At 43.8% G+C, this 26,887-nt stretch overlaps 6 protein-coding genes across 10 annotated transcripts; 4 read left to right on the forward strand and 2 right to left on the reverse strand.

Moving 5' to 3' along the window:
- Positions 1–4,225: 4,225 nt before the first annotated feature.
- LOC135649779 (vacuolar iron transporter homolog 1-like) lies at positions 4,226–5,322 on the reverse strand. Its single transcript, XM_065168571.1, has one exon. The coding sequence runs from the start codon at positions 4,975–4,977 to the stop codon at positions 4,363–4,365; it is 615 nt and encodes a 204-aa protein (XP_065024643.1). The 5' UTR covers positions 4,978–5,322; the 3' UTR covers positions 4,226–4,362.
- Positions 5,323–5,332: 10 nt separating this feature from the next.
- On the forward strand, positions 5,333–9,596 carry LOC135649775 (abscisic acid 8'-hydroxylase 3-like). Of its 3 annotated transcripts, XM_065168564.1 has the most exons (10): positions 5,333–5,500; positions 5,629–5,923; positions 6,265–7,756; positions 7,835–7,987; positions 8,068–8,337; positions 8,405–8,491; positions 8,569–8,647; positions 8,729–8,835; positions 8,909–9,027; positions 9,100–9,596. In XM_065168564.1, the coding sequence occupies exons 3-10, from the start codon at positions 7,052–7,054 to the stop codon at positions 9,188–9,190; spliced, it is 1,611 nt and encodes a 536-aa protein (XP_065024636.1). In that variant the 5' UTR covers positions 5,333–5,500; positions 5,629–5,923; positions 6,265–7,051; the 3' UTR covers positions 9,191–9,596. The 3 variants fall into 3 exon arrangements, 2 of the variants coding, with proteins under 2 accessions (XP_065024636.1, XP_065024637.1); XM_065168565.1 differs by lacking the exons at positions 5,333–5,500; positions 5,629–5,923 and having other exon boundaries at positions 7,206–7,339; positions 7,438–7,756; positions 9,100–9,582; XR_010501395.1 differs by lacking the exons at positions 8,729–8,835; positions 8,909–9,027; positions 9,100–9,596 and having other exon boundaries at positions 8,419–8,491; positions 8,569–8,626.
- Positions 9,597–9,628: 32 nt separating this feature from the next.
- Positions 9,629–10,938, reverse strand: LOC135649778 (protein MKS1-like). The gene has a single exon (XM_065168570.1). The coding sequence runs from the start codon at positions 10,667–10,669 to the stop codon at positions 9,938–9,940; it is 732 nt and encodes a 243-aa protein (XP_065024642.1). The 5' UTR covers positions 10,670–10,938; the 3' UTR covers positions 9,629–9,937.
- Positions 10,939–15,574: 4,636 nt separating this feature from the next.
- Positions 15,575–16,990, forward strand: LOC135649776 (E3 ubiquitin-protein ligase PUB23-like). The gene has a single exon (XM_065168568.1). The coding sequence runs from the start codon at positions 15,733–15,735 to the stop codon at positions 16,972–16,974; it is 1,242 nt and encodes a 413-aa protein (XP_065024640.1). The 5' UTR covers positions 15,575–15,732; the 3' UTR covers positions 16,975–16,990.
- Positions 16,991–17,268: 278 nt separating this feature from the next.
- Positions 17,269–20,109, forward strand: LOC135649777 (protein LEAD-SENSITIVE 1-like). Its single transcript, XM_065168569.1, has 3 exons — positions 17,269–17,425; positions 17,546–17,619; positions 19,259–20,109. Exons 1-3 carry the CDS (start codon positions 17,406–17,408, stop codon positions 19,948–19,950), a joined length of 786 nt encoding a protein of 261 aa, XP_065024641.1. The 5' UTR covers positions 17,269–17,405; the 3' UTR covers positions 19,951–20,109.
- A 1,079-nt stretch (positions 20,110–21,188) lies between these two features.
- Positions 21,189–25,883, forward strand: LOC135649222 (receptor protein kinase TMK1-like). Of its 3 annotated transcripts, XM_065167409.1 has the most exons (4): positions 21,189–21,331; positions 21,444–21,641; positions 21,816–24,266; positions 25,174–25,883. In XM_065167409.1, exons 3-4 carry the CDS (start codon positions 21,953–21,955, stop codon positions 25,683–25,685), a joined length of 2,826 nt encoding a protein of 941 aa, XP_065023481.1. In that variant the 5' UTR covers positions 21,189–21,331; positions 21,444–21,641; positions 21,816–21,952; the 3' UTR covers positions 25,686–25,883. The 3 variants fall into 3 exon arrangements, with proteins under 3 accessions (XP_065023481.1, XP_065023483.1, XP_065023482.1); XM_065167411.1 differs by having other exon boundaries at positions 21,291–21,641; XM_065167410.1 differs by lacking the exon at positions 21,189–21,331 and having other exon boundaries at positions 21,339–21,710.
- Positions 25,884–26,887: the final 1,004 nt, after the last annotated feature.

The raw sequence follows: 26,887 nt of genomic DNA on the forward strand, positions 1-26,887 counted from the left end.
TTCCTTTAGTTGAGGCACCAAAAGAACAAATAGGACCACAGAAGATGCTTCCATTCAATGATCGACACATATAAATAGGCAGATGAAGAGCCAAAACATCCACCAAACCTCATGGATTGTCACGAGGAAAGCTTGACAGTACGTTAGATTTGCAATCGAAGCACTTTAAACGACTTCAAGAGTTCAAGTTTTATTTTGGATAACTCTTCTGATTAAGATTATATCGTACTATCAAGATGTCAACTAAGTCGCGAAGTATTCTTGTGTCAACTTCTCGAACTTAGCTGGGATTGTCTAAATCTTGATGTGCCCTTGCGATATACATCCGTAAAGATTAGTCAGTTTGTAACCTCACTCAAGTTCTGAAGGACTTGCAAAAAAGAAAGTTAATTAGTTCGAAAAACGAATGACGGACAAGTCCTGACGTTTCGCGAAAAAAAAAGCTTTACAAGTAATTCAACGAGCACCTTGCGTGCATTAGAGAAAAGAGAAAGAAGAAAAACAATGATTTTAGAATGTAGAACTAACGATACTCATCGGGTGTCGGGACACATATATAATTATATGATATTAGTAAACTGTAATTATATGTCCACCAATAGTTCCAATGATAAGAGGGATTAAACAATGGAATAAATAAGATTTAGCTATTATTTGTGTGCCAATATCAATCGCACGAGGGAGAGGAAGGTGAGTGTATAGTGGTCCAACATGGATCCACCTCAATTAGTAGTACCAAACACATCATTGGTGTGGAGGCCCACAAAAGGGATTTGGGTCAATAATTGCCCTAAAGCAGCACTTCATTCGGCTTGATGTGGGTGTGTGGTCCATAGCTCACGGGAGATCATCAATGTAAGCAAAAGAAGTTATTTTGATGACTAATTATTATTTTAGAATTATTTTATAAGAACATCGAGCAATCGTAAAAATATTTACGTTTCGAGATCAATAGTTTCATGACTCAAAATATGATTATTTGAGATGAGAAAATTTTAAAATTACCTAAATGTTTACTTTTTCTCTATAGTATCTGGAGTCATATATCTTTGTGTTTTTTTTTTATCTTTTTGTGTATCTGTCATGTCGGTATGTACACAATTGTGTGTTTATCATTCTCAACACGCATGTGACGGGATATAACATGCATCTCGAGTTATATCGTTACGACTCTTACATTCTGTATATTATCATGGTGGTGGCATAAGCGTATCATATCGCATGACGTATTCATACATTACCAGTTGATAACATTTGAATGAGCAAAAAAACAGTTACAAATTGGTTCTTATGCAATCAAATTTTTAGTAATTTTTTGGCACCCTCTGAGTCCTACTTTAGAGTCTATGAATCGTCTGATTTTTTTTCATGATTTTTTTATTCTTTTAAGTTGCTAAAGGATCTTGTACGAAAGACGATACTAATCCAAGAAATATGTTTTACGATAATATTTGCATGCTTCCATGTTCTGTCTTGTTGGCTTTCTGTTTAGATTTATAAGATTTTAGTCTGCTTTTGTTTTGATAGGAGATTAGATGTTTTTTATTTCTGTGTTTATATCTTCAAAATCATAAAAGAACAAATTGACACAGTGCTATGATTGGGTTTTGCTATGTTATGATAATAGTGTGTCAAAAGCTTTACCTCAAAATCATAAGTTGAGAACAAGATATCAGCAGCTACTCCAAAGTCATTGTCACACAGATGCCATTCACAATGCAATTACTCCCTGATGTGATGATTGCAGCAAGAAACACACCTCCATGTGTATTTGTACTGTTATTTAAGGCTACCTGCTCCCAACCACAACTTTGCAATGCCATCTTAGGCTTCTGTGGTACAACAATGAGAGGTCAACTATACATATGGACCCATACCATTGCCTCCTCAACTTTGTAGCAAAGAAGAACATGGTAAGGGGAGCTTTGATTGAGCCCTCACAGAAGAGCATGAGGCTCTTCTGCCATCTCCACTTCTTCTTCTTCTTCTTCTTCTTCTTCTTCTTCTTCTTCTTCTCTCCTTGTCTCAGTTGATATAAAGTATACATAAAATGCATGTTGTCCATTGCATGATCCTCATGCAGTGCTGAGGTGAATGATGTTGTCTAATGACGACCAACTCTCACCACAAAAGAAACGGAAGCGTTTGAGATCATCAACGAGTCACCCAACTGCTCCAAACAAAGTACAAAGAATACTCGAGTATTCTACAGGAAGCTGAGCTTTTGCTGACTTCTGAGACATCATCTATTTTATTGATCAAGCTTATCCAACCTGAGCACAGTGACAAAGTCTCTGTGCTTAGGTTGTAGCCACCATCGACCCAACCCAGTGCATGAATCAGGATAAGCTTCGGCAAAGGTGAGTGATTAATAATGTGGAGGTGCAAAGGTCATCCTTCCTCATGGTTGCAGTATGACTGTGTTGAACAGTGACAGCCAAACTACTCCCATTTATTTGATGCCATCATCTTCCATGCTCAACAGTCTACGGAGAGAGGGAGGGAGTCTGTGATATCTATCGAAACCACGCTTGCTTGCCCCATGAATCCGACACTCCTCACAAGCAAGCAGGCCATACAAATCTAATCGATGTCTCGACAGCTCCCGTAAACCAATACATGTTATATTTCATTGGATTAATTTCCCTTTGTGATGGATTAATTTCACTGCAAATCCCACAAGACATGCTATGAGAGTGCTTCTTATGTGTCACAAAAACGGATGGATATTTCTGCTGAAAACATTCAGAATCAATAAGGGTGCAAAACATCTAAAGAAAACAAAAGCCAAAATCTCACATCTTACAAGTTACAGAATGGGATTTGTTTGGGGAGCTTCACCATCCTCTTTGAATCCACCTTTTATAATAGGCTGCCCAAAACCCAAATCACAACATCACAATCATCCCTTAGAAGCTCACTATTTACCCTTTTTTTCACTATTCATAAGATATTGGTATTGATGATTCTTTAAAAAATAATAAAAATATTATCTTACTATTTATGATCTTATATTACCAAATTTATTTTTTTTCTTTCTTTTCCATAGTCTTTTATTTTATCCTCGTCTTCCGATCCCACTAGTTGTCCCCGAGGAAAAAGAAACAGAGAAAAAATAAAAATAAAAAGAAATAATATATATATATATATGAATAATTTAGAAATTAAAAAATAAAATAAGATTGTAAATAATAATCAAGTATTTGTAAAGAAAAATATATATTTTTTGAAGAGAGAGAGAGATAGCGCGGATCCACCAGTAGCTTTTAATTCATGGGTACATGTGTTGTTGGATAAAGGATCAAAGTTTTTAATTAATTAATTTTAGTATTTCGATCCTTATACTTTTAAGAATTATATTGAGATCCCTATACTTATGAAAATAAAATATTTAACATCATTTCTTCTCACATCGTCGACTTTATTGATGAAAATATCATAGGATTTATCATTGAGCGACTCTATCTTACCTCGATTTATCATTGAGTATGTTTAATATTTTCGTCAATAAAATCAATTATGTGAGGAGAAACGAGATTAAATATTTCACTTTCATAAGTATATGAATTCTAATATAATTTTTAAAAGTATAAAAATTAAGATACTAAAAATAACTAATTACATAAAATAATATATAATTAACCAAGAAAAGATGAGTGACTTTCTTGTTCTTATCTCAGATTCTCCATATATATTGCTCGGAAGGAAGGCGTTGGTTTATGTTCCATGGGCCTCTTCACCTCTATTTGCTACCTCTGTTTCTTTGTCCCCGAGAAACAAGTAGAGTCGAACCACAACTGATTCGGAGTCGATCACTGTGATAATACCTCAATAACTTGTCCGTTCCGAACATTGATTCGGAAGGATATCAAAGAAATGAACCGAGAATCTCAAACACTCTGTCGTCACGACCACTGTCAAGAAAAAGGTTGCAAGGTGGCTGTCTTATCTCGGAAAAGGAAAAGGGGCAAAGGAGGAGCTTTAATATGTTGTCACCTTCGACTCTATCATTACACTGATTATGATTCCCACTAGCATTATCATGGCTGACAATGAATTGCCGTATTTATATATACATATACGTTATTTCCATGGGAATCAGCTGCAGAGGAGTGAAGAAGGACATGCATACGAGCGTCTCACTCCGATCGGATGCCTCGTGGTAAGAAAGAGGACGTGATTTTGAGGTAGAAACCACATGCACAACGTTGATGAAGAGATGATGTGCATAAATCACACTCGCTACTATTTGGCTTCCCATTTCTCCACAACATTTATTCCTCCACCAACAAGCTTAGGAGGAGAGGCAGCTTAGACTACTCCCATACAGTTCTGAGCTCACCACGACATGCGGACGAGAGATCAAAGGGCACTGACGCTGAAGAGCCTCATGAGCCCGAAGGTCACGGCCATGGCCGCCCATCCCCCCACCACCGCCCGCAGGCACGACCTCCCCACCGGAGCTCGGCCCAGCACCGCCCCGACGGATCCGAACACCACCAGCGCTGCGCTGGCCGCCGCTGCCACCACCCCCAGCCTCACCTTGTAGTTGCCTATGAACCCGGCTGCCAGGAGCGGCACCACCGCCCCCAGCGAAAATGCCAGCGCCGACGCGGCTGCCGCCTGCACCGGGCTCGGCAGCCGATCGGCGCTTGCTCCGTCGCCTTTCGTCTGTAGCTCCCGCTTCATCTGCGCCACCTCGATATCCAGCTGTGCGTACACCGAGACGAACTCCCCGATGGCCATGCTGCATGCGCCGGCGACGAGGCCGGCGAAGCCCGAGATGATCATGGCCTTAGGGTCGTCCTTCACCGCCCCAACTCCCATCATCAGCGATGCGGTGGAGACGAGCCCGTCGTTGGCCCCGAGGACAGCCGCGCGCAGCCACTGCGCCCGCTGGGTGTAGTCTTGCTCCCCGACGTCGGGCGCTTGGCCTTCCACGCCTTCGAGGGAAAGCTTGGTGTCACCGAGGGCCATGGGGTGCGTCGGCAAGGAGAAACAATAAGCAAGGGTGGTAGAAGAGTAGTGTGGCAGACACACGCCGTGGCGAGGGCTTTATAATGGTGAAGACGGATGATGGTGGTGGCACTAACTAGTGGGCGACGCCGGTACACCTCTATGGCATTATCAAACAAGATGGGTCCCGATGCATGTAGCAGAACAGTGGTAGATAAAGGCAGAGAGATAGGCAACTTTGTAGTGGTAGCAGCTTACAAGATTTCCATGGACATGTACTTTGAGAAGCTTGGAGCGAAGGACAAGGAGGCTCAGAAGTCAAGGACTCACCAATCTCCTGCAAACAAGAATTGTCTGTGAGCCTTAGGAGTTAAATGATACACGTTCTACAGTCTTAATGAAATGGATTCCATGAATGAACTGGCTAGAACAGTAGAAAGAATGAGGAGCACTTGTGGTTTCTTCCGACCATTTCTGGGAGTTCCATTAATTACATGATGCCGTTCGTGAAAGTTTCAGGAGGTGACCAAGCTCACTCTTTAGGGTAAGCATAAGGAATCAGATAGACTGGTGTACATATGCTTTAATGCTTTCTTTCCTTCCTCTGTCTCCCTGCATTTCCTTTCCTCTGTTCGGTTTGCTTTAAGAACCATATTACCACTGGTCTCACAGGTATCAGCCGCACAAAGGAGGGTGATTAAAGCGTCATATCATCATGTTCTCCAATCGATGTCAAGGACAACATGAACATAAATATTATTGGTACAGGTTTGCTCATGGATTGCTGAATAGACCAGCACCAGGGTGGCTGGTGCTGCAGGACACCATCTGTGGCATTACTAAATGGGAAGGGAGTATGCATTCCACACGACTGCCAGCCACTCGCAATGGGGAGGCCTTCAATAATTGTCTCTTCTTGTCCCTTCCCCCACTGCTCCCCGAGCAGTCGGTGCTGTAATCAAATCGTGTATGTGGTCTTCCTGTGATCCATCTCTTCTGGGTGGAGACTCCTCAGATTGACTACCGAGTGTTTGTCTAATTCAACATCTCTAGTGCTTAAGTGCATGTCCCTTTTCTTTGTCTTTTCTTTTCTGGTCATAAGATAAGGTGCAGCTTCTTATCTCTCATCAGCATGATTCACAGCTTTAGGATATCTTATTTTAGTAGGTAAGCCATGAGCATGTTTTGTGCATAGGTAGAAGATGATCAGAATGGTGTGGTAGCAGCACCAGAAGAACTGCTGTAGTTCATCATTTCGAAAGAATTAATTCGCCAACAACATTTAGTTCATCTTATCCCTTTGTGCAGGTCCTAAAAGTCGATCAGGAATCAGTCAAAGCAACACGATGACTCTTGCTTTTGCCAACAATACAAAATCGTAGAAGATTGACCCTCGGTCAGATAAAGGATTCTTACATGCAGCAGGTGATCTTGATCCACCAATGATTGTGCTGGGAATCCAGCTATGGCTTGGCCACTAACCAAGCTAGTGGATTCCAAAGATAAAAAAGTCTTGTTCACCATATCTGCCTGCCTAGGACGGGACTTTTCTGCTTTAGGATCATAGAGCAAACAAAGCTCATGAACAAGAAGCTCGAGTGTAGCCTTTGGATCAATGTGTGCTGGAAACAAATGAACAAACCGGAAAGCAAGCGTGAATCAGCTTGCACCATGTTCCATGATGTGTGTGTGTGTGTGATGCAGACATACAACTGAATTACCTCTTGCTTTGTGTCCACTATCTGATTTGCTAGCAAATTCGCCGTGAATCATCAGTTTGCTCTTTGATCAGCCTCTGTTCAGGCTGAGAGGTGGGACAGTGGAGTGATGGGCGGCCTCATGGATTCATCATCTGGCATCTTAGATTCCTTGAATCTTTGTTGTGTACCGAGCCAGCGATGCAAACAAGAAATTCCTATCTAATGTAACGAGAAGGAAGGATGCTGACAACGGAAGGCATCAACTTCTTCAACCGGTATCAGCTATAGACAGATGCTCGTGGTAGATAACTAAGCTGCTTGAATCACAACGACGACAGGGGCAATTGGTATTAACGAGGAAGAAATCCTCTGCAACACTTCAGACGGAGTCGTCCATGCATGAAATCGAAAGCACGGGGCCGATATATACATGTTGGGTTCCTTCGGAGCACCTCACTTCTGGAGTTGCAAGTTATGGACCTGAGTGGCACACAGATCCTTGCATCGTTCTTCGTACTCGTAATCACAGGTTTCGTATGGCTGCGATCGTGGAAGCCCCAAATGGAGATGAGAAAAATCCCAGGGAACATGGGTTGGCCTCTGATAGGAGAGACACTCTCGTTTCTGTCCGACTTCTCGAGCCCTTGTGGTATCTACAGCTTCATCAAGAAGAGGCAGCGCAGGTTTGCATGAATTCCTGGAACAGGCTCTGTAATCAATCTACGGTCTCGATCTCTACATTGCATCTTGACCATGGCTTCTCTCTGTTCCTCGCCGTCAGTCACGGAAGGGTGTTCAAGACGAGCATCTTGGGAAGGCCTACGGTGTTCGTGACCGGAAGGGAAGCGAGCAGAATCTTGTTGTCCGGAAAAGATGGAAGCGTGAGCCTCAACCTGTCGTACGCAGGCAAGCAAGTTCTCGGCCCCACGAGCTTGCTCACCACGGCAGGTGAGGAGCACAAGCAGCTTCGCCGATTGATCGCTGAGCCCCTGTCGGTGGATTCGCTCAAGCGGCACTTCCAATTCATCGATGACTGGGCGATCAAGACGCTGGAGGGGTGGCCCGGGCGACCGGTGTTGGTCCTGGAGGAGGCATCCACGGTAAGCCAAGAAGATCGATGCTCAAGCACTGAGACCTTTGATTCTCCATGTAAATTCCTCGTCCTCTCCCGATGGCAGTTCACTCTCAAAGTGATCACCAGCATAATGATGAGCTTGGAGCCAGCCGGAGATGAGCAGGATGAGTTTCGCGCAAATTTCAAGCTTATATCATCCACCTTTTCCTCCTTGCCTCTCAAGATCCCTGGAACGACGTTCCACCGCGGCATACAGGTAATGCACATGATCCGTGGAAGATTCAAGCAACAGGAAAACCAAACTATGATGATGCTCGTGGTGCTTGAATGGCGCAGGCTCGGAACAGAATGTACGCGATGCTGGACTCGATGATCTCCAGGAGGAGGAACGGCGAACACGAGCACCACGATTTCCTGCAAACCCTCGTGAGAAAGCACAGCAAAGAAGACGAAGATGGCGGTGATGATGCAAATAAGCTGACCGACACGCAGCTGAAGGACAACGTGTTGACTCTGCTTATCGCAGGCCATGATACGACCACCGCTGCACTTACGTGGCTCATCAAGTTCCTGGGAGAGAACCCCCATGCTCTGCAAAATCTCAGAGTAAGTGCGAACTCAATGTTATGTTGCAACACTGATTCTGGAGTCTCAGAACGACTATACTTGGCAGGAAGAGCACGGTAGGATCCGAAATGCTAGAAACGGCAGCTCACATCTCACCTGGTCTGAAGTCAATAGCATGCCTTACACCAACAAGGTGAGCGTGAGATCATCCAAGTCATTCACGAACCTCGACTGCATTGAATCGCTCACCTTCATCTTCTTGAAGCCCAGGTGATAAATGAAACACTGAGAAAGGCCACCATCCTACCCTGGTTTTCCAGAAAAGCACCTCGGGACTTCACCGTCGATGGTTGGAAGCTGCAAATTAAACCCTGCGTAGGTACGATTTCTGCCGAAGCAAGTTGACCCCTAAGTTTCTTGAATTCCTCAGGTCATACGATAAAGACGGATTGGTCAGTGAATGTGGACGTCGTATCGATGCACCATGACGCAGATGTCTTCCCCGACCCCGAGAAATTTGAACCTTCAAGATTCGACGTAAGTCGGAGAAACAGAGCCATGTTTCCAGCTGACACCCGAACCATTCATGCATCTTGTACGATTGCTGCAGAAACCACTGAAGCCATACAGCTTCTTGGGGTTCGGAAGCGGACCGCGGATGTGTCCAGGAATGCACTTGGCGAAGCTGGAGATCTGCATCTTCATCCACCATCTGATATGCCGATACAAGTAGAAGATCGAAGCAACCGAGAGCTGTTTCCTTCCGAGTAAATGGAACTCACATGGAACCTTTGATTGCAGGTGGAAACCTCTGGATGAAGACAGCAGCTTGCATGCTACTCTGGTTCGCATGCCCAAGAACAAGTACCCCATCACCGCGGAGCCACTGTGAGCGAGTCATGGCGTTTGTACTCTTCCTTCGGATTGCTTCAGTGCAACGAAGAAGAGAAGTCACAAAGAACAAGCTCGAATGTCAAATGCAGTAAACACAGATTGATACATCGACCTGTTCAAGTCGTTGACCCAATTAGCCCCATTAACACGTACGTTATATGCTGGATAGCATAGGGAGACGATGACGTGGGTGAATTCATTGATAGAATAGCAATCACTTGATTGATACAACCGTATGATGAAGGGGTACAAAGTCTAAGCTACTTTTCTGGATATCTATTTCCGAGTAATCTCGATGTCTATCTTCGAGTAACCATAAATACGTAGAAACAGTATACTGAACTAACTCGAGATAAACTCAAACCATGGGATGTAATCATGGGTACCAAAAGGAATGCTCGATAGATTGATCTAAAAGAACTAAAGTAGGCCAATCTTGTGCTTCTCATGGTTTCACCGCGAGCTTCATCTAATTAATTATTATAAGTACATTGCCGTAGAACAAATCCAATTGACTGTATCGAAACATGAATGAGAAGCTTCGGTTCATCGTGATGTAAGATTACGTGGAGTCAGAGACAGGGCATTGATATCGTCAACATGCGTGCCCTACTTATCCGTGCGATCACTTTCTCGATAGCTGCACGTCTCAACTGCAATTACTGCTGGCGGAGCCAAACACCACTTTTCTCTCCTTTCTCGGGGATCGTGTTGCGTGTCCTCGACTCCCTGCGGTCCCGGAGATTTAATACTGGTACTGGTTGAAGAGGTCCCAGTAAGACGCGGGAGAAGGAACGATTCCACTGGATAGGAAGTTGTTGGGACTGGGGAAGAAGCTGTTGATCCCCATGAAGCTCCTGTTGCTTTGGATCGCTGGGCTGAGTTCGTTGAAGAAGTTAATCTGATGCTGCTGAGCGGTGGAGGATGCGAACAAGTCGGGAGATATGCATGGCAGGGAAGAAGGAATCGGGGACAAGATGCCTGGAAACGGACCAGCCGATCGGTCCAACGTCGACGCACCAGCACCGTCGATCCCTAGCAGAACCTCGGCTAGATTCTGCTCCCCCTTCGTCAACCTTTCGCCGCTCGAACCGTGTGCAGTCTGCGCTGTCTTCTCGAACGTGGCTAAACGAGCAGCCGGAGAGAACAATTTCCCGGCGGCGTCGATGCGAGGAGACAGCACAGAAGCATCGCAAGGACCATGCGCAGAGAACGACGAGGCGGCTGCGGCGGCGCCCGTGAGACGTTGTACCACCGACATGAAGTCGGTAGGAGTGGTGTGGATGACCTTGGGCGAGACGGTGTAAATTATGATGGGCCGCCGCTGCTGAGGCGGCGGTGCGGCCTGTTGTGGCGCGGCCATCGGAGGTTTCCTTATCTTGTAGGAGTCCTTTCGAACCTTGAGAGGAGTCGGGCGCGGGCCGTGCAGCTCTCTCCGGGATGACTGCTCGCCCATGGGGAGATCAGAGGAAGACATGGTGAGAGCAGAACCGGATGTGATGTGTCGGAGGGACGCGAAGAGATCAGAGGGAGAGAGAGAGAGAGGGAGGAGGATGGATGCAGAATCCGAGGACTCTCACGTGAAATATAAAGACACAACAGGTCAATGGAGTGCACAATGGTATGATGACACAAGAAACGAAATCGGAGAAGAAAAAGAAGCAGTGTCTGACGTTGAACTCGTCCACAGACGGAGGAGAGAAGTTAGATCAAGTAAAAACTCTCCGGGAGCAGCAGACGGCATGCATGGATGATGTCGCCACCCCAACCAGAGCCAGCCAGTTTGGAAGTTTCCAAGTCAAACCAACCACTGGTGGTAGTCAGTTGACTAATTAAGGGAGGATTCGGTAGGAATTAGTGGCGTTTAGGAAGATGTCAGGAAGAAGAGGGAGAGGGGTGCCGGAAAGGTGGTGACGTGGAGTCCGGATGCAGTCAATCGGTCAGTCAAGTCAACGAAATCCGAGACGTGGTCAGAGGGAGCGCTGAAGCGATCGAGGATGCTACTTCTTCTTCTTCAACGCCTTGGCTATGCCATTTCCAACCCACACCACACTGTCGATCCGTTCCGTAGGCAGAGAGGACAGAATTGGGTCCCGAAATCTGTGGCATCTACGGAAAGGCAATCATGCGGCTTTGGCTCGGTGCACTTGTCGCATGCAATTCTTAAGATAATGTTACGTTCTCCGGACGCAGACACAGGTCCTCAGGTGCCTTGTGCAGTCTACCGAATGACGCGTGCTCTTTCTAGAAGCCACACACAGAGAGAGAGAGAGAGAGAGAGAGAGAGAAAAGTAAAGGAAACATGTGATAGAAAGGAGACTCCAAGTTTGATCTTACAATTTTGATTATTCATGCTCGTAAGTTTGATCTTATCGAAATCTCGACTTGAACCTAATAATAATAATAATAAATCGATTGTTATCTTTTGTAGTAGAATGGATCCAAAGTAGTGTGGGAAGAGATTGCATGCAAAGTCAAATCTCAACACGTAGCACCACCTTTTTCACCCACTCGGTTGGCAAAGTCAAATCTCTGTATCAGTTAAAATAATTTGATTCTAGAAATAGGGTACGAGTGAGAAAGTTCTCTGTCACTTCCTAAATGTTAAAATGATACATATGATGGATTTTCTCATGGTTTAACCTAAAATCTAACAAGCAGGACAGCAGACTTTGAAGAAGATTAATTTTATCCATCGATTATTAGATCATATGATCTTATTTAATTAGATTTTATATATATATATATATATATATATATATATATATATAATTATTTTAATTATAATTATCAATCAATAAAAAAAGATCAGGTAAAAGTTTTTTTAATGATATCAAAAGTTATACAATCTTGATCTTGATTTATTGTTATTTAATTTTGATTCTATCATTAAAGTTTTTCTATGTAACAAAAAATATTATTATAGTTTTTATGCTTATCGTTACAATTTTATTTGATTAAAATAAGATATTTCATATCAAAACATAGGATAACACCTATTAAATTTTTGTTTAGATTTTTCCTCTCTCTTTAAAGAAAATATTTATGCTCTTATAGCTCATAAAAACATTAGCCTACTTTATGGCAAAACTTCTAGCTTGAGTATCAAAGGAAATCAATGAAAATGCCTCAATGCTCTTTATACTTTATCGACATCTGAGCACTAATTAACATATTTATCAACCAAATTAAACTAGACACTCTCTTAGACCCATTCTCTAACTCATCTTATGGTGCTCTTCTAAGTTTGTGATGTTGTTGGTTCTAAAAATAACCTAATCAATAGTATTATTTAACTCATCTTTACATAGTCCTTCTTTTATCATCTATAATAATTGTATAAATGATAGGAAAAGAGAGGAAGACGAGTATAGTTTTCTTTACTATTTCTTTTGGATCAAACGACGGTGCATATATAGATTAGATAAAAGGTTTTTTGAATGATATCGAAAAATACGTAACTCTTATCTTGATATATTGTTATTTGATTTTAATTTTGACGTTAAAGTTTTTTGTATAACGGAAGCATAATTATAATTTTATATTTACCGCTACAGCTTTGTTTGATTAAAATGATATAATTCATATCAGCACATAGGATAACACCTATTTCAAATGGCATATTGTTATTCTATTGATATTATAAAATATTATTTATATATTTCTCTCTCTCTCTCTCTCTAAATGAAATATTTATTCTCTCAAAGCTCACAAAAACGTTAGCTTACTTAATGGAGAAACTTTTGGCTCGAGTATGAAAGTGAATCTCGAGAATGCCTTAGTGCTCGAGAACTTTCGGCATCGCTTATCACTAATTAATATATTCATCGAACCAATCAAACAAGGCACTTTCTTAGACCCATTCTCTAACTTATCTTATGATCCTCTTCTAATTTGTGATGTTGATGGTTCTAAAAATGACTCGATCAACCCCATCCTTGGAAATTTGTACGAATGATCAACATATGAAGCAATCTAAAAGGTAGTCGAACATGAATTAAGTGGACTTGATAAATAAAATAAATAATCAATTATGAAGCCAAGAGAGAGAGAGAGATTAAAAGAAAGAGTCATTAGGTTTTATGAGAAATATAGAAAACTAATAAAAGCTATACCCATACGTAGCAAATGACACCCAAAAGTACACGGATTGATACGCCGAAGGTGACACTCCCGGTGGCCTTCACATCGTAATTGAAATTTCAGCCACCGTTGTCTTGCATGTCTCACCTGCTCGCTCTCTGATTGGACACATCACAATCGGGCCCACCAAAGTCACCTCACGTCTCCGGTGACGTTTCTAAGAAAGAAAGCTTAAACAAGAGAGAGACAGAGACAGAGAGAGGGATGCCAATAACCCGTCGACCATAACACTCACTGAGAACAGAACCCAAACCTTTCGGGCTCGTATCCGTCAATATGTCTCGATGAGAAGGCCATGTTGTTCGTTGATGTTATATCTAACACATCACATGGATCCTACTTAGCCTTCTTCGTTCGCTCTCCTCCATCGCCGAACTATGCTGTTCGTGTCAGATAGATCGTAGCGGTCTCTTCTCTCTTCGTTGCCTCAGTTAATGGGAGGATTTCGACCGTCTTTAAGGACGATTCGTGGACAACGTGGCGACTCTTCCGCCGCGAGAAATCTTAATCGACGTACGTAAACTCGGTCAGAGGACGAGGAGGAGCTAAGCGGCCGAACGGGACGGACTTTGAGAGAAGACCACCGATTCCACATCTTAATGATGCGAGATTAACATGGCGAGACTCCTCTTTTAACTCTCAGGGAGATGTGGACGGTGATCCCGACGTTGTTGTCCCTCCTGCCTCGCTCATGGCGAGGAGAACCCAAGCGAGCGAGCGATAATTATTATATACTGTAGAATCTGACTTTTCCTCCACATAACCATTATGACGAGTTCTTACATGGCTCAAAATTGACTCGATATCTTTAACCTCTCGGATAATTATTATATACTTATCATTTAATGTCATCGATCAAACTAAGTCATGGAGGTTCGGTCCTTCCGGCGTTGCCTTTAACGGTATGCGACTATTCCTATTACTGCGTTCGAGCAGGGAAGAAAAGTCAAAAAAGTCTTCTCATCTCTCTCGCCTCGTTAGGTCGACGCTAGTGGCGGTGGAATGCGGCAGTCAAATTTTGTTCCACGCATTCTTTTCACGTGCCTTTTCTTTTACTCCCACGATTCGTATCCTTACACGAGATTAAACCTCACGTGACGATAAAAAAATTTATTTAATCTTTTCGATGCATATATTAGTAATCCGAGATATATGAGTATTACGTGATAAAAAAAATAATCCTCTCATTTTTTATAAAATAAATAAAAATATTTTATTTGAATGATGTTTTTAATCGTTTTAAACAATCTATCGTTGAACTCTTATTTATACACACGACAGTTCATAATTATTTGTCTTGGACTCTTATATATTGGCAGACGAATAGTAGATAATCTTTTTTTTTTTCAATTTGAATTTTATGTGATGATCATATGTATTAATTATCAGTATACTCTAAAAATACAAAAAAGAGATTTGATTCTCCGTCTTCTAGAGACGAGCATTCATCATCTCACATGATTTAGAAATTTTAAATATTTATTTTCAATTATTTAATAACCGTAATAGAAAATAAATATATAATAATTTAACCTTGGGGCGAAAATATGTATAGCGTAGATTACATGTACGTATGCAAAGCAGAGAACGCAATTAGGCCGCGGGAAGAATCCACGTGACCGATTCCTCTTTCCCAGGTCAGAAGGTGGAACGCCACCGCTTGGCTTATCTGACCTGAGAAGTCGGCGCCGACGAAAGTAAACGCTGTCGGCTCCGCCAATAGAATCTCCCACACAAGTCCAGAAAAGGGTCAAAACCCCTTTCTTTCTTTCTTTCTTTCTTTCTTTCCATGTAAGTGATTTTTTATTTACAAAACATACAATTAATTACTTTTTGTTTTTGTTTTCTCCACAGAAATGTTGTTGTTTCCATGTCATTAGAGTCCTTTCCTTTGTCCAAATCTCAGTAACCATTAAAATTGAGCAACTCAAGCCAATAGATGCTGTCCTGTTTTCCTTCCACAGGTTGCGGTCAAAGTTTTGGCGATGAACAGTCCCCGGATCTCAAAACACAGAAAGTCAAACAGTTTACTTTGTCATTTGTCAACTCCTAAAATATAACGCCCTCAGATTTCCTCCTAAGAAAGCAGGAAATCATGTATTGGTAATGGAACACCTCAACCACAAACTTAGCATTTCTGTCACAGGAACTTCCTCCTCCCATACCGCCACCCCGGGTTGACTTTCTTGGTCTTGAATCTTCCCCCAATCTCTCGCCTCTTCTATATAAACGCCCATTCCATTCGTCAACCCCCAGCAATATATCCTTCCCTTCGATTCCATCCTACCAAGAAAGGAACGCAAAATCTCTTCCTTGCCTCATCTGTTAAGATCCTAAAACTTCCCTACAAAACCTCGCAGTAGAATTCTTCCTGTACCTTCCTACCTGCTGGCTTCGATGGAGGGAGTGGAGGTCCCTTCCTACTTTCTTTGTCCTATATCGCTGGAGCTCATGAGAGATCCGGTGACCCTGACGACCGGCATCACCTACGACCGCGACAGCATCGAGCGGTGGATCTTTGACAGGAAGCAGAGCACATGCCCGGCCACGAAGCAACCCCTGGAGGACCGAGAGCTCACCCCGAACCACACCCTCCGGCGGCTGATCCAGGCGTGGTGCACCCTCAACTCCTCCAACGGCGTCGATCGGATCCCGACCCCGAGGCCCCCCATCGACAAGGAGCAGATCGCCAAGCTCCTAGAGGACGCCAGACTGCCCCAGTTCCGGCTTGGCTCCCTGCGGGAGCTTAGGACGATCGTCTCCGAGAGCGACAGGAACAGGCGGTTCGTCGAGGCCACTCCCGGCGTCGTCGACTTCTTGGCTTCCGTCATAGTCAACTACGGATCGGAAGGAGAAACCAGTGATGGCTCGGAGTCCGCGAGCGCTTGCGATGAGGCACTCGTCCTCCTTCAGACTCTTGAAATCTCTGAAGAAGGCCTCCTCGATGTTTTCGTGAAGAACGGCGGCATAATGGAGTCGCTGTCGATGATCCTACGACGATCGAACTACCAGTCGCGGAGCAATGCGATGCTTATTCTGAATTCTTTACTCGGAGTAATCCCGCCGGCTCGATCGATCGGTCTCGGCGGGGAGCTGTTCCAGGAGATCGTGAACGTGGTGCGTGACCGCATCTCACAGCAGGCGACCAAGGCGGCACTGCATGCGCTCCTCAGACTGTGTCTATACGGAAAGAGCCGCGTCAAGGCGGTGGAAGCAGGAGCGGTGCACGCCCTCGTCGAACTGCTGCTCGAGAGCCCCCAGAAGAGAGTCTGTGAGCTGGCGTTGGCGGGCCTGGACTGGCTCTGCGGTTGCGCCGACGGGAGGGCGGAGCTGGTTCGCCACCGGGCGGCCATCCCTGCGGTGTCCAAGAAGATACTCCGGGTGTCGCAGCTGGCGAGCGAGAAGGCGGTGAGGATATTGCACTCGGTGGCGCGGCACTCGGCGACGGCGGCGGTGCTGCAGGAGATGATGAACGTGGGGGTGGTCTCCAAGCTGTGCCTGGTGCTCCAAGTTGGCTGCGGGGGGAAGATGGAGGAGAAGGCCAGGGAGATCCTAAAGTTGCACTCCAGGGTTTGGAAGGACTCCCCATGTTTATCTCCTCTCTACAGCTCCACGTATCCGATGTCATACTGTACATGAAAGATCTCTTTTAGCTTCTTTCGATGGGCATGAAGGCTTGTCCTCGAAGCCAAAATAAACCATTTAAGAAGACCCTATGACGTGGTGGGTCCCACTTGCACGACTATTAAAGATGACGTGGTGCTTTCCTAACTCCTTTTGGCATCTGATTCTGGTTTCTGATTGGATTCCGTGCCCAGTGGGGCGGTGCCCTGCCTCAGCGAAAACGGGCAGGGAGAACGTGCCCGTCGTGGCCACGCTACTGCTACTCTAGCCGTTGGATGATGGTCGGTCCCATCGGACGGATGCGGCTTTCGCGAAATCCTTAATGAGGGGGGAAACGAAGAGAGTCCTTTGAAGGCGGCAAAAGCGGGAACCTCGGAACTCTTCTCCGTCCCTCACTTCTCCGATCGACGACCTCGAGATCGAGATCGAGATCGACGTGGGGAAACATGGGGCTTCTCTCGAACAGGTACGGATCCTTATTTGGTTGTCGTTTTTGGATCGAATTTTCTCTTCTTTGTGGTTGTTTCGATCTGCTTTTGTTTGAATGATGGATGGCTTTGTTGGACTTGACAATCGGTAAACTTAGGATCGGGAAGGAGAGTTTGAAGCCAGGGGATCACATCTACTCGTGGCGCACCGCTTACATCTACGCTCACCACGGTAAGATTCTGCGATTCCATCTTCTTCTCTGTATTTGATTGGGTTATTGAATTATAATTGTTTTGGATGGGCTCCGATGGATGCAATCATGGAATCGTTCTACTTAGTTGTATAATTTGGTACGATTCGTATGAGTTACGTGTTTGTGTTGGATAATCGTTGGTGATATTTCATGTTTCATGGAATTCTTATCCTTCTGATAAATGACTTAATTCCCCGTTAACTATGTCTAAAAGACAAATCTTGTTTGAAATCAAATCAGCGGTGGAAAGTGTGTATGATGAAATTGAACACGAGATTTTAAGCTTAATTTTCGATTCCTCCAATTGCGACTTGGATCCACTCTCTCGATGATATCTTTCTATCGAATTTCGTTGTCACGAAGAGAAGGTATATAATTCTGAGTTAGGTGGTTAAAAATGTTTCCTGTTTAGCTTTTTAAGCTTCCCCGTCTGGAAGCATCTTAAAAAAAAATTTGATGTTGCTTGGAAACGTTTGCATTAGTTTCGATCATTCTTATCGAAAGCCAGCTATATTTTTATCAGCAATATGCTTCTGGATTTTATGCTCCGTCAAGTGCTGCTGGTGCCACGGGTAGTCGATTGCTTCATCACGCACAAACATGGTGAAACGTTTTTCGACATGGCTTGTGGCCTTATATTCTGCTGCGATCTCTTTATTTTAGTTTCCTTGCCATTTTACGTGTTCCTGATCTTTCATCGAGCCACGTTTAGATCATTGAATAGCATAGGGTGGTGTTACTATGAGCTTAAGAGGATAGTTATCTCTTGTATGTTAATGTGTTTGTTCCATACATGTTAGAATTCTTTATCTTCTAAATAAAACTATCCAAAAGTGATATTACAATACGTGAAGAACGATTTCCACTGTATTTGTGAGGTCATCATATATCAATTTTGGAGATATCTCTTGTCAATTCTGTATTATCGTGCAATATGATAGATTCGACTGATAGTGCATTGCTTTCTTTCTACGCTAAGCCATGATCTGTGATATTAGTGAATTTATTCAGATTCGACTGATAGAGCTTCGGTCTGTTCAGTCTTGACAATTCTTCATAAAATTATGGAAGTTCCTATTATTAAATGTATCCACTTTCAAGTTGAAGAAATAAATTGTTGATGCAAAGCTGAAGGACCAATGTTTTACAATTTACTCATAAAGCTTAGGCTTGATGTTTCAACTTACGATCTCGAGGATAGGATAAACGAATTAGGGACTATAGTTTGTTGAATAATACATTGGAGAGACATTTGATGGTTATAAGTTTGGCTAATTAATTACTTTCTGACTTTTGAAGTTGGCCTTCATCGACTTATAAATGTATTTGATTACCGTAAGCTAGTTTTGTCAAATCGTCGCTAGGTGTTGGCCATCATCATCAACCAACTGGGTGACCTTCCAATATGAACTTTATTTCAGCATCGCTGTTCATGTTTTTAGTTCCATCAAGTTTTCTCTAGTAATTTAGCATCTGAAACTTGTTGGTTATGCACCTAAGCTTGAACAAATCTACCAGTATCAATTGGTTGGCAATGTGTTTGTTTGAATTATAGTACCTGATATTAATTAGAATAAATGTTTATATAATTTTTGCTATCTAAATTAAAAACAACAGGTATCTATGTCGGTGATGATAAGGTGATCCACTTCACGAGAGGAAGAGGCGAAGAGGTGGGAACCGGAACTGTTCTAGATGTGTTTCTCAGTAGCTCCGGACCCCATAGAGCCCCCTGCTCGACATGCACCAATCAAGCATTGGAGTCGCGTGGAGTGATGTCTTCTTGTCTCAATTGTTTCCTTGCTGGCGGGGTCCTATACCGCTTCGAGTATGGGGTCAGTCCTGCATTGTTTATTGCCAAGGCTCGAGGTGGAACATGCACCCTCGCAGTTTCTGATCCATCTGAAATGGTCGTCCACCGAGCCAAATACTTGCTTAACAATGGTTTCAGATGCTACAGTGTGTTCAAAACCAACTGCGAGGATTTTGCCATCTATTGCAAGACAGGTATTCTCGTGGCAGAGCGAGGAGTGGTTGGACAAAGTGGACAGGCAATATCAATAATCGGTGGGCCACTCGCTGCTGTCCTCTCGACACCGTTCCGCCTCATCACGACCAATGTGTATGGAATGGCGGTGACGGCCGTCGGAGTTTATTGTGCCAGCCGGTATATTGCAGACATTGGCAACCGCATTGATGTGGTTCGGATTCCTGTGGAGGAACTCACGGCAGGACTAGCATCTGGAAGGGTTAGGATAGCGGAGGGTGCAAATCATCTGACTCTGCCTCAACGACAGGAAGGAGGGTAAAGCTAATTATTATTATCATCATATGGAACGAATCATTCCTCGCCTTCCTTAGCCTGATTCTGCAGTCTGGCAGATACAAGTTCTAATAATAATGTGTGTCTTCCTGCCAATCACATCATATATACTGTTTGATGAAATAGATGACTGATTATGGCTTCACTTGTCACGGCACTATCGTGTATATCTCTATTTCTTTGGCCGCCGAATATGTCAGAACGTATACTGTTTATATATATATATATATATATATATATATTTGCTTGATAATTTCCTTGCAAATATGTTATTCTGGCAGCATAATAAAATGTGTCCGACATGGTGAATCATCTTTGGTGTCTTGAAAATAAGTCATCTACGGTTAGGATATTATATTCCAATATTATTTGTATATGGAAATATAAAGATATAGATGAGGAGAGATTTGACATGTATAAGGTCCCATTGCTCGGTCTTGACATGCTAGTTAGGCTTCTCACCTCATTCATGTGAATGGTAATTATAATGTCTCATTCTTGCGATGCATGTGAGGCATCTTTTGTATATGATGAAACAGCACTAATGACACCCACCACCAATAACATGATTAAGTCATTTATCATGTAGGACATTATGTAAAAACATCATTGGCATGTCAAAACACAATGGTGGCACAAATTATAATAGATCTACGATTAAATGTTACATTCATGTGAACCACCACGTCATATCGTCTTATATACCGTACTAGTTTGACATATCGACCAAGCATCACACCCATATTAACATTACTTGATATTTACGTTTCATTAAATAATTATATATGTAATATTTTTTGATTTATTTAAATAATTAAATACAACTCAAAGTCTCTGACTCCTTTGAAGATTAATCCCAAACAAACAAAAAGAGGTTGATATTTACATTTCACATAATGAATGGTATGATGACGTAGGAAGTCACGGACGAGTGGCGGCCACGTTGTCTCACCTGTGCCGACCCACATCGGGTTGGATGCTTGGGTCCAGAAAGCTCTACACAATCAATAGAAAGGTTCCTTCCTTGTTGTGCACGGGTCCCACATCGAGCAAGAGACCAAAATGGCTGGGCCACGTCAGGATAGTTAATCGCGATATATAAAGATCATGACTTATGTTGATCATGCCACGCATGACCTTCTGATTGTGATCATCACCTTTCGACTTTTGGCGGGCTAATCCTCGTTATTATTATCATTATCTTCATGTGGATAGCATAAGTGGGCCACGTCAGGATAGTTAATCGCGATTAGGAGTTCCTTCTCGTCCGTTGTCGTTACATTCTTCTTGACCATAGACACAAGTCACGAATCTCTCCTTCCCTCCCTCCTTTTTCCGGCGTCCTCCGTGGACCACGTTTCCGTGTGGTAATCTACTGTCCGCTGGCATCTCCTATTTCTTGGTCTTCGGGGAATTTGATGTCTCCATTGTTCTCAAATTTAGCGTAAAGATCAGATTTTGACGTGAGTTGTGGCGCAGAACCTAGTGGAACCCAATAAACGCCTGTCGTTGGCTCTGAAGGTGGTGGTGTTCTTGATTTGGATCACTCCGGGGGTGATGCTCTCTGCCCTCTTTTGGTGGTCTCAAAGCGAAAGGGATAGGAAGATTCCCAGTGAGGTGATGCCACTCACAGATATGGCCCTTTACTTTTGTTCCGAAAGCGGAGATTAGGGCTTTGTGAGTACCTCTTTTCTTCTCAGCTTCTATACCTTGGCGATGTCTTTTTCTTTCTGTGCCGATTTGGGAGTGAGTTCTAATTTCCGCTAGAACATGATATGATTTGTAGTAATTTTCTCTACTTTTGTTGTTTCCTTCCTTCTGTTTGTCTCAATATCCACTCTAAATTCACAGAGCGGCTTTGGGAATTTGGGTGGATGTTTGTCTTTTGAAGATAATTGTCCTGAAGGAGGAGATTCGGATCCGTGAGTACACTTGCTCCTCTTGTTCCTCGGGATGATTTCCTCGATTGGTGCCCATCTGGGATCGAGATGTTGTCCTTGAGCAGAATGGCGTTGGGAAACTGGATCAAGATCCTGTCTTTATCCGTTCTTCTCGGCTTGGCGTCGGTGGCCTTTGCGACCACCAACCACGGCGACTTCGCCGTGCTTGATGAGTTCCGGAAAGGGTTGACCAACGCCGAGCTCCTCAAGTGGCCCACGAACAACGAAGATCCTTGTGGCCCTCCGCTCTGGCCTTATGTCGTCTGTTCAGGCTCGCGGGTCACTCAGATCCAAGCCAAGAACCTGGGGTTGATCGGGACTCTCCCACCGGGCTTCAACAACCTCTCCATGTTGGTCAATATTGGCCTCCAAGGGAACAAATTGACTGGAGCCTTGCCATCGTTCAAAGGATTGTCTAATTTACAGTATGCTTTCCTCGATTACAATCAGTTCGACTCCATTCCCGCGGACTTCTTCGTCGGACTCGATAGCTTGCGGGTTCTATCTTTGGATAAGAACCAACTGAATCAGAGCACGGGGTGGATGCTACCATCGGACTTGGCGAATTCAGCTCAACTGATGAATCTGTCTTTGGTGGACTGTAATCTCGCCGGTCCGCTGCCGGATTTCTTGGGAAACATGCGTTCTTTAACTCATTTGAAGCTGTCTTACAACAATCTCACTGGTGAGATTCCGGCTAGTTATGAGGGCTTGCCGTTGCAGACTCTGTGGCTGAACAATCAGGAAGGTTTAGGGTTGTCCGGTTCACTCAAAATCATTACCTCAATGGCCATGCTAAATGATGTTTGGCTTCACGGGAATCAGTTTACGGGGCCCATTCCAAGTTCGATTGGCGCCGTGGCTTTCTTGAGACGGATCTGGCTCAACGATAACCAGCTCGTCGGACTCGTACCCGCTAATTTGATGGATTTGCCACAGCTCCAATCACTGCACTTGGATAATAATGCATTCATGGGGTCAATTCCTGCTGTCAGCTTCAGCGATTTTACGTATTCTCACAATTCATTCTGTCAGTCTGCACCTGGAATTCCTTGCCCGGTGGAGGTGGCAGCACTTCTGGATTTCCTTGATGCAGTCGATTACCCGCAGAATCTTGCAAGATCATGGGTGGGAAATGATTCTTGCACTGGGACATGGTTTGGCATATCTTGCTCTGGTGGGAAGGCTTCTATCATAAATCTACCACGCAATCATCTGAATGGCACAATTAGTCCTTCTCTTGGGAAATTGGATTCTCTTGCTGAAATTTTGCTTGGGAGTAACAACCTTCGTGGCATGGTCCCTGAGGAGCTGACCGGCTTGAAGACATTGAAGTTGTTGAATCTTTCTTCAAATGATATTTCACCTCCGGTTCCGCAGTTCCCCCGTGGTGTGACTGTCATACTTGATGGAAATAGGTTGTTGGACAAGTCCAGTTCTACCGCATCACCTTCCGGTGGTGATACCCCATCAGAATCACCGAGCTCGTTAGGTGGCTCATCTTTGTCTTCCAACTCGAAAATTTTGATCATCATTATTCCAGTCATAGTTGGGACTGCAGTTATTCTACTGGTCATGCTGCTTCTTTTCTGTTGGAAGAAGGGGAGAAGGAATACTTCCTGTGCACCAAGTACCATCGTTGTGCATCCTAGGGACTCTTCTGATCCAGACAATTTGGTTAAGATAGTGGTTGCAAATAATGCCAATAACAGTACAGCAGCTAGTGAACTTCGGAGTGTAAGCAGCAGTAGCACTGTAGATACTCATGTGATTGAGTCAGGGAACTTAGTAATATCAGTCCAGGTTCTTCGTGCCGCCACACGAAATTTTGCCTCAGAGAATGTGCTTGGACAGGGAGGATTCGGAGTGGTCTACAAGGGGGAGTTGCATGATGGAACAATGATAGCAGTTAAGAGAATGGAGTCTGGCGTGCTAAATAACAAAGCTTTGGAGGAGTTTCAAGCAGAAATTGCTGTTCTTTCAAAGGTACGACACCGTAATTTGGTGTCTATACTGGGGTACTCTGTGGAAGGCAATGAAAGACTTATAGTGTACGAGTATATGCCTCAAGGGGCTTTAAACAAGCATCTTTTCCAGTGGAAGCAGCTGGAATTGGAGCCTTTGTCTTGGAAGAAGAGGCTCAACATTGCATTGGATGTTGCTAGAGGCATCGAGTACCTTCATAACTTTGCTAATCAGTGCTTCATCCACAGAGATCTTAAATCGTCAAATATACTACTTGGTGATGACTACAGAGCAAAAATTTCGGATTTTGGACTGGCCAAACTTGCTCCTGATGGCAAAAATTCCTTTGCGACTAGACTTGCAGGAACTTTTGGGTACTTAGCTCCAGAGTATGCTGGTAAGGGCTTCGTCTCTAGCTTTGGTCAACTTATGGTGATTATGTCATTAAAACAGCAAAAGCATCAAGTATTTTATCATATATTGATTTATGTTTGGCTTGGATGCTTGAGGTTATATCATCTTCTTCTTTGAAATATTTTTGTTAATATTTGTCGACTTTAGTAATGATTCAACAGCTAAATTAGCAGAGAAAATACGAATGAGACAGTTTTCTACTGACCTGCCCTTCTGCTTGCCTTGGAATTATTTGGAGAGACGGGAAAGCCTTTATTGTTGCTGTTTAAGTTTGTCGATTGTAGGTATTAGCACTAAAATACTTCTAATGACTTGCTTAGTGATGTTTCTTTTTATACTTCTAATTCATAATCCAAAAAATGTCTTTGTGTGAAATCCATGTTTCTCATTTGATACTTATTTTTTCAGACTCGAAGAAAAATAACCATTAGAGATTAGAAAACCCAGCTTCTTCAATTCCCCTTATGTGCTGATTTTAATGTCTACCTTATTACGATGTCCGCTGAAGAGATCTAAATTCAATAGTTCGCAAGTTAGTTTCGCACGTGTCAATTAATTTTTACGAGATAATGTAGGCAGGTAGGTAATTTGAAATATTTTATAATACAATTTCACTCGAACATTTGACTTCTGACTTTCTCAGTACTTTGTATGCTTGAATACCATATCATTGTCACCTTTGTCAATGTCGATTGCAGTTTAAAGACAATATGATTTATTTACTATATGTCTTTTTAATTGTATTTTTATGCAAAGTAATCATACTTTTATTTGAAGTGAATACTGCAACATCATACTCTTCAAATCAATCATTATGAGGATGTTTTTTCTTTTTTTTTTCGCTTCCAACTCATTTATTGACACAAATCCTCTTGCCATGGTTGCATCAGTGACTGGGAAGGTTACGACAAAGGTTGATGTCTTCAGTTTTGGAGTAGTGTTGATGGAGCTAATAACTGGTTTAAAGGCTCTGGATGAGGATCGCCCAGAGGAAAGCCGTTACTTGGCATCCTGGTTCTGTCAAATGAAGAACGACAAGGACAAGCTCAAGAGCATCATCGATCCATCACTTGTTGTCACAGACGAGACCTTTGAGAGTATCGGTGTCATCGCAGAACTTGCAGGTCACTGCGCTGCACGAGAACCCCATCAGCGGCCTGACATGGGTCATGCAGTGAACGTGCTCGCCCCACTCGTCGACAAATGGAAGCCTGTCAATGATGATCAGGAGGAATACTTGGGGATTGACCTCTGCCAACCCCTTCTTCAGATGGTAAAGGGTTGGCAAGCAGCTGATGGTGCTTCGGACATCAGTTCATTAAGCCTTGATTACAGCAAAGGAAGCATCCCAGCCAGGCCTGCTGGATTCGCCGACTCTTTCACTTCTGCAGATGGCCGATGAATAAGTTGGTACATCTTGTGTTTCTTGATCTCTTCTTTTGTTTCTCCCGGCAAATTAGACTATGATCTAATTAAAACCTCAAAAAATAAAAAAAAATCTCCAATAAAGAATGCAACAGATATTAAACAATTCACATTATATTCTTATGCATATTATAATTTTAATGGCAACTGAAACATACTTTTGCCTTTTTATTTCCGTACTGATTTTGGATAATGTTGGTGTAAACAACTTTAAGCCGTGGCCTCGGGGCTAACGCGGTCTGGTTCGGGTCCAGATGATGGGGGATCTCCTTGGGACATTCCTCGAGATTGCTAAGGTGGTCGGTCATGGGGGTCCGATCGAGACGGGATCGTCGTTTCCTCCGGGAAGGGGACTCCTCGCCTGGGCATTCAGTGGGGCCCTTCAGCTTCGCACCTGCACAAAGGTCAGGTCGGGAAGCTCGGCCCGACCCCTCCAACGATCAAGTCAATGGTGAAGGGGGTTTCTTTAGCTGAGTTCTCCTTTTTCCATTTAGCATGCGAGGGTATTTATAGAGAAGCTTACTGTGCCCGCTTGCAGGGGGCAAGCTCGTACTCCTGATAGCGTCTGACATTGGCGTTGGCGTGGTGTGAAGGATCGAGCCTGAACAGGTTGTTAATGCGCCTCGGCCGACGTTCCTGTTCGTTTGACCAGGTACTGTCGGGTCGATCGAGGCGTGAGATGTCATCTGGAGCAATTGACGTCAATCCGAGTCTTGTCGTCGTTATTATACTCATCAAATAATCACTTAGTAAACCCATTAAAATCTCTCACGTCGGATCTCGTGAACAGAGGACAGGAGGCGTGAGGCGTGTCATAAAGAGGACAAAGTTTGGCGTCGCGTTCGAGTACCGGTGGTGGTGTCCAGTCCTCGGCCCGCGAGGTTGGAGACGTTGACCGTGCCTCCCTCAGCCCATCCGACGTTTAACCTCACGGACCGCCTGACGTTTGACCTGTCTGTCAAACCGTGCGCTGCTGCTGCTGCTGCTCCGCTGCCGGACCACGTTAATCCCGAGTCCCCCCATCAATGCGACCACCCTCACGCCCCACGCGCCGGAGTTGCCACGACCGGCCACGTGAGCTGCCTCGCTCCCGCGGGGCCCGCCCACGTTGCCGACGCACCCTCCCAAATCGGCCGACTTCGCCATCCGCGTCCCACGGACATAGCTTCTCTCGTTCAT

This window comes from Musa acuminata, chromosome BXJ3-9 (genome assembly GCF_036884655.1).
Source record: "Musa acuminata AAA Group cultivar baxijiao chromosome BXJ3-9, Cavendish_Baxijiao_AAA, whole genome shotgun sequence".
NCBI lineage: Eukaryota > Viridiplantae > Streptophyta > Magnoliopsida > Zingiberales > Musaceae > Musa > Musa acuminata.